Source organism: Pteropus vampyrus, unplaced genomic scaffold (genome assembly GCF_000151845.1).
Source record: "Pteropus vampyrus isolate Shadow unplaced genomic scaffold, Pvam_2.0 Scaffold19, whole genome shotgun sequence".
NCBI lineage: Eukaryota > Metazoa > Chordata > Mammalia > Chiroptera > Pteropodidae > Pteropus > Pteropus vampyrus.
Genome location: NW_011888800.1, coordinates 6,933,164 through 6,947,152, shown reverse-complemented (window position 1 = coordinate 6,947,152; position 13,989 = coordinate 6,933,164). Strand labels below are relative to the sequence as shown.

General features: G+C 33.3%; 1 protein-coding gene across 3 annotated transcripts in view; it reads left to right on the top strand.

The window, feature by feature from the left end:
• INO80 (INO80 complex subunit) overlaps positions 1-13,989 on the top strand; it is a 105,603-nt gene that overhangs the window by 36,155 nt on the left and 55,459 nt on the right. For all 3 annotated transcript variants that reach the window (XM_011354935.2, XM_023527767.1, XM_011354934.2), the window contains 9 exons: positions 404-484; positions 1,269-1,364; positions 6,449-6,508; positions 6,911-7,053; positions 8,409-8,493; positions 9,481-9,598; positions 10,534-10,619; positions 13,056-13,223; positions 13,443-13,576. In XM_011354935.2, coding sequence (XP_011353237.1) covers positions 404-484; positions 1,269-1,364; positions 6,449-6,508; positions 6,911-7,053; positions 8,409-8,493; positions 9,481-9,598; positions 10,534-10,619; positions 13,056-13,223; positions 13,443-13,576 — 971 coding nt within the window. The remainder of the gene's footprint in view (positions 1-403; positions 485-1,268; positions 1,365-6,448; positions 6,509-6,910; positions 7,054-8,408; positions 8,494-9,480; positions 9,599-10,533; positions 10,620-13,055; positions 13,224-13,442; positions 13,577-13,989) is intronic.

Below are 13,989 nucleotides of genomic sequence, written 5' to 3'. Positions count from 1 at the left end.
TACAGTCGAAATTCAGTATTATTTTATATTAGTTTCAGATGTACAGCATAGTGATTAGACATTTGGATTTCATTCCTTTTAAAAAGCTTTATCCTTTGCCAAAAGTCAGAAAAATGTCTCTATATTTTTAACCCGTTGATTTTATTGGAGAATATTTATATCATATATATAGTTTGTCTTAAGTGGTCTTGGTAATCTTGATTGATTGCTTTTGTGCCTGGATTAGATTAGCTGAAAAACTAACTGGCTTTTGCCTATTGTGGCAGTGGGAAACAGTGCTGAAGCTGGGTATCTCTAATCACTTTTGTTTGAACAAGTCAACATTTTGGTTATTTCTTTTTGGCAGTAGATTGAACCCTGTATGATGGAATGTGAGAAGTGTTGACTGTATTTTCTTTTCCAGGGTATTAATGGCATTCTTGCAGATGAAATGGGCCTTGGTAAAACAGTACAGAGCATTGCTCTTCTGGCCCATCTGGCTGAGGTGAGTTAGATGCAGTCTTTCCATTTTCCTCTCTCTAGATCCTAGGATCATTTTCCATTGAGAATCAGCCATTATCAAGTGCTATATTAGGCTCTGTAGCATACAAGACAGTAGGACTTGCTCCTTGCCTTCAAAGCCTTTCAGAGTGACACAGCATGATGAAACAATTTGATTTTGAAGACTAGGACAACTTGTGAGCATGTGTGGTTTGGAAACTTACTCCACCACCTCCACCTCTAGTTGAGAACCACCTGTGTAGTGGCAAATATACTGTATAGTTAGATCAGAAGACCTGAATTCACATCTTAACTAGTAGTATAAACTTAAGCAATTCACTTAACATCTTTGACCTGACTTTAACTCTGAGGTTGTTTCCACTTCTGCAAAATGGAAATAATATCTACTTTACAGGGATTTTGTGAGAATTAAATGAGAAAATATGTGTAAAAGCAAAAGCTCTATACCCATTAAATAATAGTAAAATTGTTAATGATCATCTAGCATAGGAGAAAGCAAGACATACAAGTCAGTATGTTGCAAGTGCTTTGTGAATGATATGAATTAGAACCTATAAGAGGTGGTGGGGGCAGTAATTTCTTAGTCTTCTTTCTTGCCTGTGTTATTAACATAGGATATTATTATTGAGCGTGCAGATATAGTAGATAGGCAACATTTTTCTTGTTATAATGTATTTCCTATTAAATTGCTTTTGTTGTGAATTATTATTTTGAATTAAATATCTTTAGTTTTCCTACAGTTGGCTAACCCAGTTTTTCTATTTCAGAGAGAGAACATTTGGGGACCTTTCTTAATAATTTCACCTGCTTCTACACTTAACAATTGGCATCAGGAATTTACTAGATTTGTTTCTAAATTCAAGGTAAAAATTACTCCAACATAAAATTCTGTTGCTCTTTAAAATAAACTTTCTCTTTTGCTGCCTTGTTTAATTGTTTATAATAGTTTTTAATATCTTGAAATTTTTTTCAGAATAACTTGCATACATTGCCTATAAAAGTTACTGATGGGAGCAGTAAGAGAGCGTGTTACATCTTTATGTTTCATAAGTAAGAAAGCCAAAATCCAATTTGAGTGACTTGCTGTATTGACCACATGAATTGACACTTTTGGTCAAACTACCATAATAGAAAATATCTGCGTTGCTGGTTTAACATAGATATTTGGCAGATCATCAGGGCATATGTCCTGTAGTTTATGGCATTGTTGTCGTGTCCCCTCCCCGCCCAATATGTTTATAAATAATCCATTTTCTTTAACCTACAAAGCCAGATCTTTAGTCTTGGTCCAGATTAGTAATGTCTAAGGTAGATAATATGAAAGTTGATTTTAACTCATTCAGAGGAAAAGAATTAAGGTTGAAGTAGGAAGTGATCAGTAGGGAAGTACGTTACATCAAAGTGGGTAAGACATGGACAAGATTTAAGTAGAGGTTTAATTATGGAAATTTGTTGAGATATAAGAAAATGAGTAGGATTTATTAAATTGTTTGCAAGTAAAAGGGGAGAAATGAGTCAGATATGTGTTCTGTTCCTAAAGGGATAATAACATTGCATGGTGAGAATTTTTTGGAGATTGTATCAAGAGATACTGACATGATCTCATTGAATTTGAGTCTCCATAATAATCATGAGTTCCATGCCATTTAAAGGGCATACAGGATATGTTCGAGATATGGGAGGCAAATGTTTTTCTTACACTTTGTAAGGAATAGGGATGTGTCTGGGGCATTTCCTTCATTGGCCGATAGATGGTAATATAATACTACTTATGTCATTGTTACCTCCCCGTTTGACTTTATACCTATACCTGAAACTGAGCTTTCATTTCCATGTTGAGCTTCTTTTTGATACTGTAGTTTACAGTCAGTAAAACATAGCCTTTGGGCCAATTTCAGTTGTCACTTGTCTCAATTTTTTAAAATTGTGATAAAATACACATAACATAAAATGTACCAATTTAAAGTGTACAGTGTAGTAGCATCAAGTATGTTTACAGTGTGGTGCAATGATCACTGCTGTCTGATTGCAGCATCTTTTCATCATCCCAAACTGAAGCCTCCCCATTAAGCGGTCACTCCTTAATTCTCCTTTCCCTCAGGACCCTGACTACCACAATCTTTCTGTTTCCATAGACTTCCTTTTTCTGGATATTTCATATAACTGGAATCATTCAATATATGGACTTTTTTGTCTGGCTTTTTTTTTTTCACTTAGCATATTGTTTTCCAGATTCATCTGTATTACAGGATGTATCAGCACTTGATTCCTTTTTATGACTGAAAAATATTTCATTATCTGGATATACCATATTTTCTGTATCCATTCCTCTGTTGATGGATATTATTTGGGTCGTTTCCACCTTTTGGCTGTTGTTAATAGCACTGGTATGAACATTCATGTATAAGTTTTTGTTTGAACATGTGTGTTGTTTTTCAGTTCTTTTGGATATATACTTAGGAGCGGAAATGCTGAGTCATTCTGTATTTGACTTATTGAGGAATCTGCCACCTGTTTTTTTTTTTTACAGCTTGCATGCTGAAAATAGTTTTTACACTTTTTAATTGTTGATTTAAAAAATTTCATAACAATTATGTATGAAACTTAAATACATATTAGAACACAGACATATTCTTTTGTTTATATATCAGTTGTGGCTGCTTTCTCATTACAACAGCAGAGTTGAGTAGTTGTGAGAGAGATTGTTTGGGCTACAAAGTGGAAATATTTACTACCTGGCCATTTACAGAAAGAGTTTGATGACCTCTGTTCTATTGATTTGTTGTTCCTATTACCGTTACTCCTTTAGATTTTCAGAAATGTGTTCACTTCCTTAGGGAACATAGATGCAGACTCAGCTCACGCTTATAGTTACATTACATTCAAAAGATACTTAGATCTATGATGATAACATGTGAAAGTTCATTTTTTTTTTTGTTAAATATCTGAGTAACATTTGTCTTATTATTCTAGTGTGGTCAATGTCTTTGACTTCCTCCTTTTTCCCATGAAATACACTTTACATTTTTCATGTAGTTAATGTACCATTTTTCATCCTTGAATTGGCTAGTCTATGTGTTTTCTATTTCATTTATTCTATTCTCATGTTCTTTTTTTGGTAAATTTTTAGTTTTCTAATGTCTTGAGATAGAGCTTAGATTGTTGGTTTTCAGCTTTTCCTAACATATGCATTTAAGGGTATTAATTGCTTTCTAAGCATGACTATAGCCATCTAAAGGTTTGATGAGTCACATTTTCATTGTCTTTCAATTAAAAATAATGTTCAGCTTCTACTGCAAGTCTTATTTGACTCATTAGTTTATTTAAAAGTGTGGTTCTTAATTTCCAAACAAAGGATGATTTTTCTAGGTACCTTTTTTGTTATTAATTTATAGCCTAAATCCACTGTGATAAGAAAACATGTTTTTTGCGATTTTAACCATTTGAAATCTGTTGAACTTTGCTTTTATGGCCCAGCATGTAGTCAGTTTTTATAAATGTCCCATGTGTGTTTGAAAATAATAGATATTCTGCAGCTGTTGAGTATGGTTTGTATATACGTTCAGCTCTTCTGTATCTTTACCGATTTGTCTGCCTGTCCTATTACTGACTGAAAAAGGTGTGTGAAAATTTTCCACAGTTATGGATTTATCCATTTCGGTTTTCTTCTGTCTATTTTTGCTTTATATATTTTGTGGCTCTGAGATCTATGCAAATTTATAATTATTTTATAATCCTGGTGAATTGAACCTTTAATTATGAAATTCTCTTTAAGACATGCCTTGAAATCTATTTTCTCTGATATTAAATAAATAAACTTTCTTTGGTTAGTGTTTTACATGGTATCTTTTCTTTCCTTTTACTTTTAACCATTTTATATCTTTACATTCTTACCTTTTATTTGGAATATTTGTGCTTACTTTTAATATAATTATTGATATATGGAATTTAAATCTGACTTGCCATTTGCTTTCTACTTATTTCACCTTTTCAACTTTCCTTTTTCTTTCCTTTCTTGGGTTTTTTTGGATTGATTAGGTTTTATTACACTTTTTTGTCTTCCCCTCTTAGCTCGCTAATTATATATTCATTTTACTCCTCAGTAGATTCCCAGGAGAATATAACATGTATCCTTGACTTTTTAAAAAGTAACATTTTATCTTTTTAACCTCATTAGACATTTTATTATTTATACATTTTAAATTTATTTAGATTTATTTATATTACTCACATGTTCACTATTTTCATTGATCTTCATTCCTTTCTTCATATTTGTGCTTTTATCTGGCTGCGATTTTTTAAAAAACAACAAAAGACATCAAACTACGAATTCAAGAAGCACTTTGAGCCACATATGAGTAAAAAGAAGGCCACACCTAGGGAAATCACAGAAAAAATGCTGAATTTTTTACTCTTTTGTTTCTCCATGTTTTAGTCTGGATATTTTCTTCTATCCTATTAACTAGTTCACTAATTTTCTCTTCAGTTGCATCTATCTGTTATTAAACCCATCATTGATTCTTTTTAAAAGTCTGTTTTTGGTTATTTTCATTATCTAGATCTGTGGTTTTCTTTCTTTTATTGTTTTTCATGTTGGTTTTCAGTCATGTGGTCTAATCTTTATGTCTGCGTTTTTGTTCTGTTTTGTTTTGTTTTTGTTGTCTGCCAGACATTGTATAGGAAAAATTCTAGAGATAATTCTAGAGAGAAGGATTCTGTGTTCGGGTTTTGTTTTGGTTTCTTGCCAGTAGTAATTTTTTTTTCTGGGGCATTAATACTCCAAAGTCCCCTTAATCTAGTCAGGAATTGAGATGATTTGAAGCTGAAATTCAGTACAGTTGGCCCTCTGTATCTGAGGGTTCAGCATCCACGGACTCAACCAACCAGAGATGGACAATATTTGGGGGGAAAATCACATTGTTGCTGATGTAGTTAGGCTTATGATGGTTGTGTTTGTACTGAACATATACAGACTTTTTTCTTGTATACAGTATAAAAACTATTTAAGTATTTACATTGTGTTACGCAATATAAGTAATTTAGAGATGATATAAAATATATGAGATTTAAAAATCCTAAAAAAACTTTCAACATTTTACCAATAAAGATATGACTTCTATCAATTTTTTGGTAGATATTTTTTATCAGATTAGGAATTTTTTTATATTCCTAGTTTTCTAAAGAGGTTTTTTTTTTTTATCATAAGTATATATTCAACTTTATTAAATGTTTTTTCTGCATTTATTAAAATAACCATGTGATTTTTCTCCTTTAATCTGATAATATGGCAAATAACATTTAAGTTTATAATGTTAAATCTACTTTGCATTTTGGTTGTTTTTTAAATATTTTGTTTAGAATTTTTGCATCTATGTTCCTGAGTGAAATTTGCCTGTAATTTTTCTCATATTGTACCTTTCTCTTTTTTGTATCAAGTTAAAGTGGTTTCAAAGTGAGTTGGGCAAAAAATCTATATATACAGGAGGATGCGTGTAGATTATCTGCAAATACTACACCATTTACGTGAGGGATTTGAGCAGCCATGGGTTTTTATATCTTAACGGGGTCCTGGAATCAATCTTCTGAAGATACCAAGAGATGACTGTGCCTATTGAGGCAAGTCTTTGTGTAATGTACCTTTACTTCCAGTGTGTATATATATCCTTTGATCCCAACTTAAGGCCAGCGAGGTTGGCGGTTATCAGAATCCCTGTGGTTTTTGTTCTTTGGGCCTTGCATCTCCTTAAAAAAACATAATTTAAAAAAACACACACAAAACAAAAGGAAAACTATGTTCAATTTGTTAATCTCTAAACCAGAATTTTTGGAGAGGCTCACCTTCAAAGGGAACGTGTACTAGGTGCCAGGATTTCCTGAAAAACATGTTTGTGATGATAACTTTTAAGATCATCGGTAGGAAATAACCTATATATTGTTTTTTTTCCAGGTGCTACCATATTGGGGAAATCCTCATGATAGAAAAGTCATCAGGAGATTCTGGAGTCAGGTAACTTTCAGTTTACTGCATATATATGTAGACATATGCAGTCATCATTTCTCCAGTTGATTTGAATAATTTCTCATGTATAAAATCTTATATATTTCTGAACACTAAGCAAGTGCAATTTTTTTCTTTTACAATGCTTTTCCTATTAAAGGCAATCAGGTAGTTTTGAAGTCCATGTTTAAGTAAGAATTTTTTTGTTTAGTAACCTGAAAACTATTTTTAACATGATTTGTAATTAAGGTGACTACTTTAAAAAGTTATGGTTTAATTTATTGTACATCTGCCACATGGGAGAAGCACATCTTTAGAACTTCTTGGCCTTAGAAAATACAATCCATTCCTTGTTCTCTTATTATGAATTGTTATGTATCTCTTTTCACCCTTCCCCTCTTATATTTACAGAAGACCCTTTACACTCAGGATGCCCCCTTCCATGTAGTTATCACCAGCTACCAGCTGGTGGTGCAGGATGTAAAGTATTTCCAGCGTGTCAAGTGGCAGTATATGGTATTGGACGAGGCTCAGGCACTCAAGAGTAGTTCCAGGTAACATGAGCAGCAGAAACCGAACTCCATGTACTGAGCATGTATAGATATATAGTATATGATTACAGCTGACCCTTGAACAACATGGTGGTTATGGGTGCCATCCCCTTCCCTTACTGCTCCATACCCTGCAGTTGAAAATCTGTGTATAACTATTGACTCTCCAAAAACTTAACTACTAAAAGCCTGCTGTTAACTGGAAATCTTACTGATAATATAAAGAATTAATTAAAACATTTTGTATGTTATGTATTTTATATTTACTGTATTCTTACAATAAAGTAAGCTAGAGAAAAAATGTTACTAAGAAAATCATAAGGAAGAGAAGGTACATTTACTGTATTTATTGAAAAAAATCCACATGTAAGTGAACCCACTCAGTTCAAACCAATGTTGTTCGAGAGTCAACTGTATCTGTATAATATATACACACATATGAATAAAGATCAGAGAGGTTTAGGAACATGGCCATGATGTGGTCTCTTCATCAGCCATGTGTATGACAAGAAGGCAGAAATTCCCTTTTGCATTTTTCATGGAACATAATGTTTAGAATACAAAGATTTTTCTCAGCTTCTATCTTTAGTCAGTAATTATGACATTTTAACAGAACTTTGTTCTTTAATTAAATTTTCTGTGGAGGAAGGGGCATCTGCCCGTTCTCGAGGGTTTATATTAAACAGGAGGTCTTAGTAGGAAATAAGAGGTTATATTATGTGGATTGTAGGTTCTGTCTGCTTTATGCAAGTTGTCTTAGTCTCTGGGTGGTTATTAGATCCCCAAGAATCCTTTTATTGGAAGTTATATATTTAAAATATTCTGATACTTTTAAGGTTCCAAACTGATTAGTAAATGAGTGTTTAGCCATAAAGTTTTAGTCAGTGGTCTTAAACCTTGGGTTTGATACATTTTTATTAACTCTTAGCACATAGGACTTTCTTAAAGGTCCATGTTAACTGGCAGTATAATATTTTCCATGGAACTTTCCATGCTCTGAAAGGCATTACCTCATACTGTACTCTTTTCATTTTAAAGCTTCCTTCTATAGATAAGTACCTTATGATGAAATGGTTTGTGTCAACACAAAGAGGAGTTTATCAAAGCAGAAAGGATCCTACTTTGTCTATGTGAGAGCTTTTTTTCCTAAACCCTAATACCATATTTTCAGTATAGAGGAGTTAATTCCTCTGAAATTTCCTGTCCTCAGCTTCATTGAATAATATTTTTCAATAATGTACCTGTTGGAGTACTTGAGTGTTATTTTTTTAGAAAGCATTTTTAGAAATATGGGGTCTTGGTAGAGTAAAGAAAGATTTACTGCTAACTTGGAATTTGCAATTCATCTTATTGGACAGTGTTCGTTGGAAGATCCTCTTGCAGTTCCAGTGTCGGAATCGGCTTTTGCTAACTGGGACCCCCATTCAGAACACCATGGCAGAGGTAGGCACTAGTAAAGATCTTAGTTTTACGTCTGCATTAAACAAAGTGGTTTCAGCACAGAATAGAATTCTTTACATGTCCCCCTGTAGTGTCACTGCTCTGTACAAATTATAATCCCCACATAAAAGGAAGAATTGCAACATAGCTTGCTCATTAAACATTAAAAAAGTGGGGTTTTTTTTGGCATTGTTCTTATTTGTTTATTCTCTGGCATAAGGCAAATAAATTACTTTGTTATTTCGTATTTATATAATAGTGGCCATATTAGGAATGCTACCCATCTAATGCAGAGATGTTTTTATGCTAGAATGAAAAGGTAATATTCTTTAAAAGTGAGAGGAGCTAAAAATTTTTTCCTTAGGAAAGATAACTGATCATCTACAACGGGGGTCAGGAAGCTTTCTATAAAAAGCCAGATAGTAAATAATTTAGACTTCATAGGTCATGCATACAGTCATTGTCACAGTTATTTAACCTTGCCATTGGCATGTGAAAGCAGCCATAGATGATACATAAATGAATAGGTATGGCTATATTCCACTAAAACTTTATTTTTAAAACAAATGACAATACCAGACTTAGCACCACAGACTATAATTTGTTGACCCTGATCTAGTATTTATTAGCCAGTTATGCTACCTCAGATTGTGATCAATTGTGGAATGAATTGTTTAAATATATATAAGATCTTTAAAACTATACCACTGCAAAATCTGAGGATTTGCACTTTCAGACTTAGTTTGAAATTAATTGAAAAATAACCACATTTCGCTATAGTACCTTATAGAATTAGGATTGGTTGATGAGGCATGTTCTTAAACATTCTTTTTGTTTTTCTCATTCCGTCACACATACACATGTATCTAGACAAACATAACACACATACCTGCAACTTTCATACTCTTTCTCTCTCTCCAAACCCTCATTATATCCTCACACACTGTCTTTTGTTGCTCTACAGCTATTTCATTTTTCCTTTGTTTCCAGCTCTGGGCTCTGCTGCATTTCATTATGCCAACATTATTTGATTCACATGAAGAATTTAATGAATGGTTTTCCAAGGACATTGAGAGCCACGCCGAAAACAAATCCACCATTGATGAGAGTGAGTACTGTTATGAATTTTATTCTACTTATCAGTGTAGGCAACCACATAGTTGTACGTTTTCTTCTATGTGAAGAATTTTTTTTCTAGTGTACATAGAAGGATCGGGGGCAGGGGGGGAATTTTTATCTTTCATAGAATAATTATGTACTTTGATTATGTTTAAAAGAGTCAAAAAAGGACTAATTCAGGTCATGTTGCTGTATTGGCTAATCAAAGCAAAACAGGCACAGTCATAAAGTACATTTTGGCTTACAGAATTCTTATTTTCCACCGAGATCCTGAAAAATTCCTATCAGAATTATATTCTTTGTGATGGGGTTTTTTTCCTGTGATAAAGACTGAAAATATTAGAAGAGTCATTTTTGTTATTTTCTATCTATGTTAGGATTTGTTCCTGCTGTGAACATTTTTAACCTTGTTTATCAATACTTTTAAACTTATCGAGTATAATCTTTTAAGAGAGTTATGAGGTGTTTATTACATAGACATATGAAGTAACATCTACTATTAGGAAAATCCTTAAGTAATTTTTTATACTACAAGTTGTTAATTTGCTGACACACTTTGAAAAAATGATTTCGGGGGAACACTGGGAGTCCGAGATAGCTTACATTAGACCTATATACAAACTCTATTGGTAAAATGTTTTTAAAACTCTCTAAAGGTGAATTCTAATAAAAATGAAGTGCTCCTTGTTGGTCTGAGTAACTGAGAGCAAAATGCATTTTGCCTAGTTGACTATGGGAAGATGCTGTGGAAAATTGAGGTTCCTTGGTTTCCTACTTGGAAAAAAGATTTATTTCATTTTTTTTTTTTAGAGAATCATTAAGCCAAAAGGTGTTAAAACAGTTTAGTGAGAGATAATTATGATTTTTCTTTTGTGTTAAATCAACAAAAATGTATTATTTATGGGGGGGCTTCTGGCATTTCAGATCAACTCTCTCGCTTACATATGATTTTGAAGCCATTTATGCTGAGGAGAATCAAGAAAGATGTAGAAAATGAATTGTCTGACAAGGTAAGGAAATAAGACCTCATGAATTTATTAAGTCATAATAGGCACCAACTTAGGGTTTCAGGGTGAAAAAAATTCCTTGATAAATGTTTTGTTTTATGCTTTTTATTATGGAGAATTTGAAACATTAAAAAAAGTAGAAAGAATAGTATGATGAACTCTCTTGTAACCACCATACAGCTTCAACAGTGATCAGCTTAGAACTACCCTCCTCAGCTTATATACTGAAGCAAATCCCAGATGTCTTATTTCGTTTATGAAAAATTTCATCTGTATCTCTAAAAGATTTGGTCTTTTTAAAAACATATAACTACATATTATCACCCCTACTGAAAAAGACAATCATTCCATTGTAGACATTTATATAGTGTATGAAACGATCCCCGTGATTATACTCTTAATAATTAGATTTTTGAAATCGGAATCCAAGCAAAGTCCACATATAACATTTAGGTGAAATGTTTCTTAAATATCTTTTAATCCCTCCCTCCCTTCTTTTTTGTCTTGCATTTCTGTGTCGAAGACAGAGTCATTTGTCCTGTAGAATTTTCCACATACTAGATTTTGCTAATTGCATCATTGTGGTGCAAATAGATTTATAAGTTTAATGTGCTTTGGGTTATTTTTTTTATACAAAGCCAGTAATTTTGGTTTATAATTTGGATTCTTACCAGACTTCCATAATTTTCTATTATCTCCTATGAATTCTCCCCATATTCTCCCTCTTTTTTTTCCTAACAGTTCCCACTCCCATTTTCCATAGAGTACACCTGTTTCTCATAATTCTACTCTCTGCCTAGAAGGCATCTTTCTAGATTCCTGATAGTATCAGGTGGTTCTCCTCTATCAGTGTCAGAAGGATAGGTCATTTTGAAGTCAGTAACTTTCTTTGGAAGATTATGGTGGAGATGTAAACCTTAAAAGAGAGGAGCAAAAGTGTACCTTTGTTTTAGTCCTTTTTAAAAAATCTTGGTGGCAGTTTTATGAAACTGGCTAATTTTGACTAAATAGCACTGTCGTGCAGATGTACCTGATAGAAGGAAAATACTTTATTAACAAAATAGATCCTTGAGGCTTTTATATCAAAAAAGGGCTTAAAAAACAATAGCAGTGTCTTAATTTCTGTTATTTTGTTAGTGGTCAATAGGGAGGTGATCAGAAGATACAATATGGTTCTTATCACTATGCATAGTGTAAATTTCTTAAACATCATTAATGTTTCTAATCTATTAAATAATATATGTATTTATTGAACTCTTACACTGCCTGCCAGCCACTGGTACATAAAGATGCAGCCTTAAGGTTCTGTTCAGATTTTCAAGGGAGATAAATACATAAATAACTAATATTATGTCCTAGAGATACAGTGATTGTCTATGTGAACTATAATGGGAACATAGATAAAGGAGTAGTTCTGTGAGGGAGCATTAGAGAAGGCATTAAAGCAGAGGTGATATATGAGCTAGATCTGGAATAAGTTGACATTTACTAGGAAAATATGTTAAAGAGGTTGCTAGACATTAAGAGCAACGTGAACAAAGGTAGAGCAACATTTAAATATGCAACGTATTTGGCAAACATTCAGACCATAGTTACTAAGGTATATGGTGGACATGGTGATCAGACTGGTACAGTAGGTTGGGTTAGATTATGGGAGGTCTTCTCTGCCTTTGGGAGATTTTTAATTTTTTACTTTATTTTATTTTATAGGCAATAATGTACATTGAAGGTTTTTCAGTAGTTGAATTACCTTATAAAATTTATACGGAAAGTTTCTTAGAACCAGGAAAGACTGGTTCTAAGGCAGGAAGATCCCAAAGTAATAGCAGTTTAGGTTAGATCCGATGACATTCTGCAGTAAAGTAATGGGAATGGTCAGAAAGGGTGGTTAGAAGTAAATTTCCAGGTTGAGTTGAGGGACTTAGGAAATGATAGAACATGGCATATGAGAAAGAGAAAAAAATCAGAGCTGACTCAAGTTTCTCTTTGGGCAACTGAGTGAATGGTAATGCTGTTAATTAATTTAGTGAATTGTTGAAAAGATAATTGTTTTTCTAATATGTCACATATGCCATTGCTGCATACTCAGAGTGGTACTGTTATAGCAAGTAGTTAAAAGTATAGGGCTAAGGGTGTTTAGGAATATATTTTTATTGTAAGTCACAGTGATGATGGATGATGGTTGGTTTATTGGAAATGGAAGAAATCGATGAGAGACAGCATGTAGAATGAGTGACAAGTGAAGAGTCCAAAAAAACACCACATTTTTCTAGATAATTAACCACATCACAAGTTTATAGAGATACTGAGTTTCTAGAGATATATAGATCGTTTTTTTTTCAGTCATGATCTCACTTGCACGTGTTTTCAACTTTATGCCGATACTGAATTTTCTTTTAAGCTGTTTTTCAAAATGTAAATGTTCTCACTGGTTTTTAGATTGAGATTCTAATGTATTGCCAACTGACCAGCCGACAAAAGCTGCTATATCAGGCACTAAAGAACAAAATTTCTATTGAGGATTTATTGCAGTCTTCTATGGGCTCTACCCAGCAAGCACAGACCACCACCAGCAGCCTCATGAATCTGGTCATGCAATTTAGGAAGGTAAGAGCTTAGGTCAGCTGCCCTGGAGTTGTCTTTCTTAAACCATTTCAAGAAAAAGGTTCTAGCCTTGATGCCAAATAAACAAAGGCTGTTAAAAAGAAATGAAAATGAGAAAGTATATATTTGTAACGGTAAATATTCAAGGTTTGTGTCTCCCATCATTTCATACAGTGGTGTCTGCACATAACAATATCGTTTTATTATTTTCCTTCCTATTAGGTGTGTAATCACCCAGAGTTATTTGAACGACAAGAAACTTGGTCTCCATTTCACATTGCCCTAAAGCCATATCAGATTTCAAAGTTTATCTATCGTCATGGACAGATCAGGGTTTTCAACCATTCACGAGACAGGTGAGGAAATATTAATATCTGTTTTAAGAATGTTTTTGTAATTTGGAGATTTGTGAAGATAAATTTAATGGAGAGTATTTGAGTTTCCCAAGAGATTTTATACAAAGGGTGGACAACTGTTTGTTGAGAGATCTTGTAGGAATCTGTTGTGTGCTATCATGGGTTTAACTGGATGACCTTAAAGGCCCTAGCCACCTCTAATTCCCTTTTCAAATGAGGACTATGCACCTGTGTGCAAAAATGTACTCATACCAAAAGAGATCAGCAAATGTCTCTGCCCCAAAACTGAAATTTGCTTTATGGCTTATTTTATGCTTATTATAGCATTTGTAGGAGAACTGATTGGATTTCAGAATAACCAAACTTACCTTCTTCCCAGAATCAGCAATGACAGATTTTCGTAAAAGTGAAGT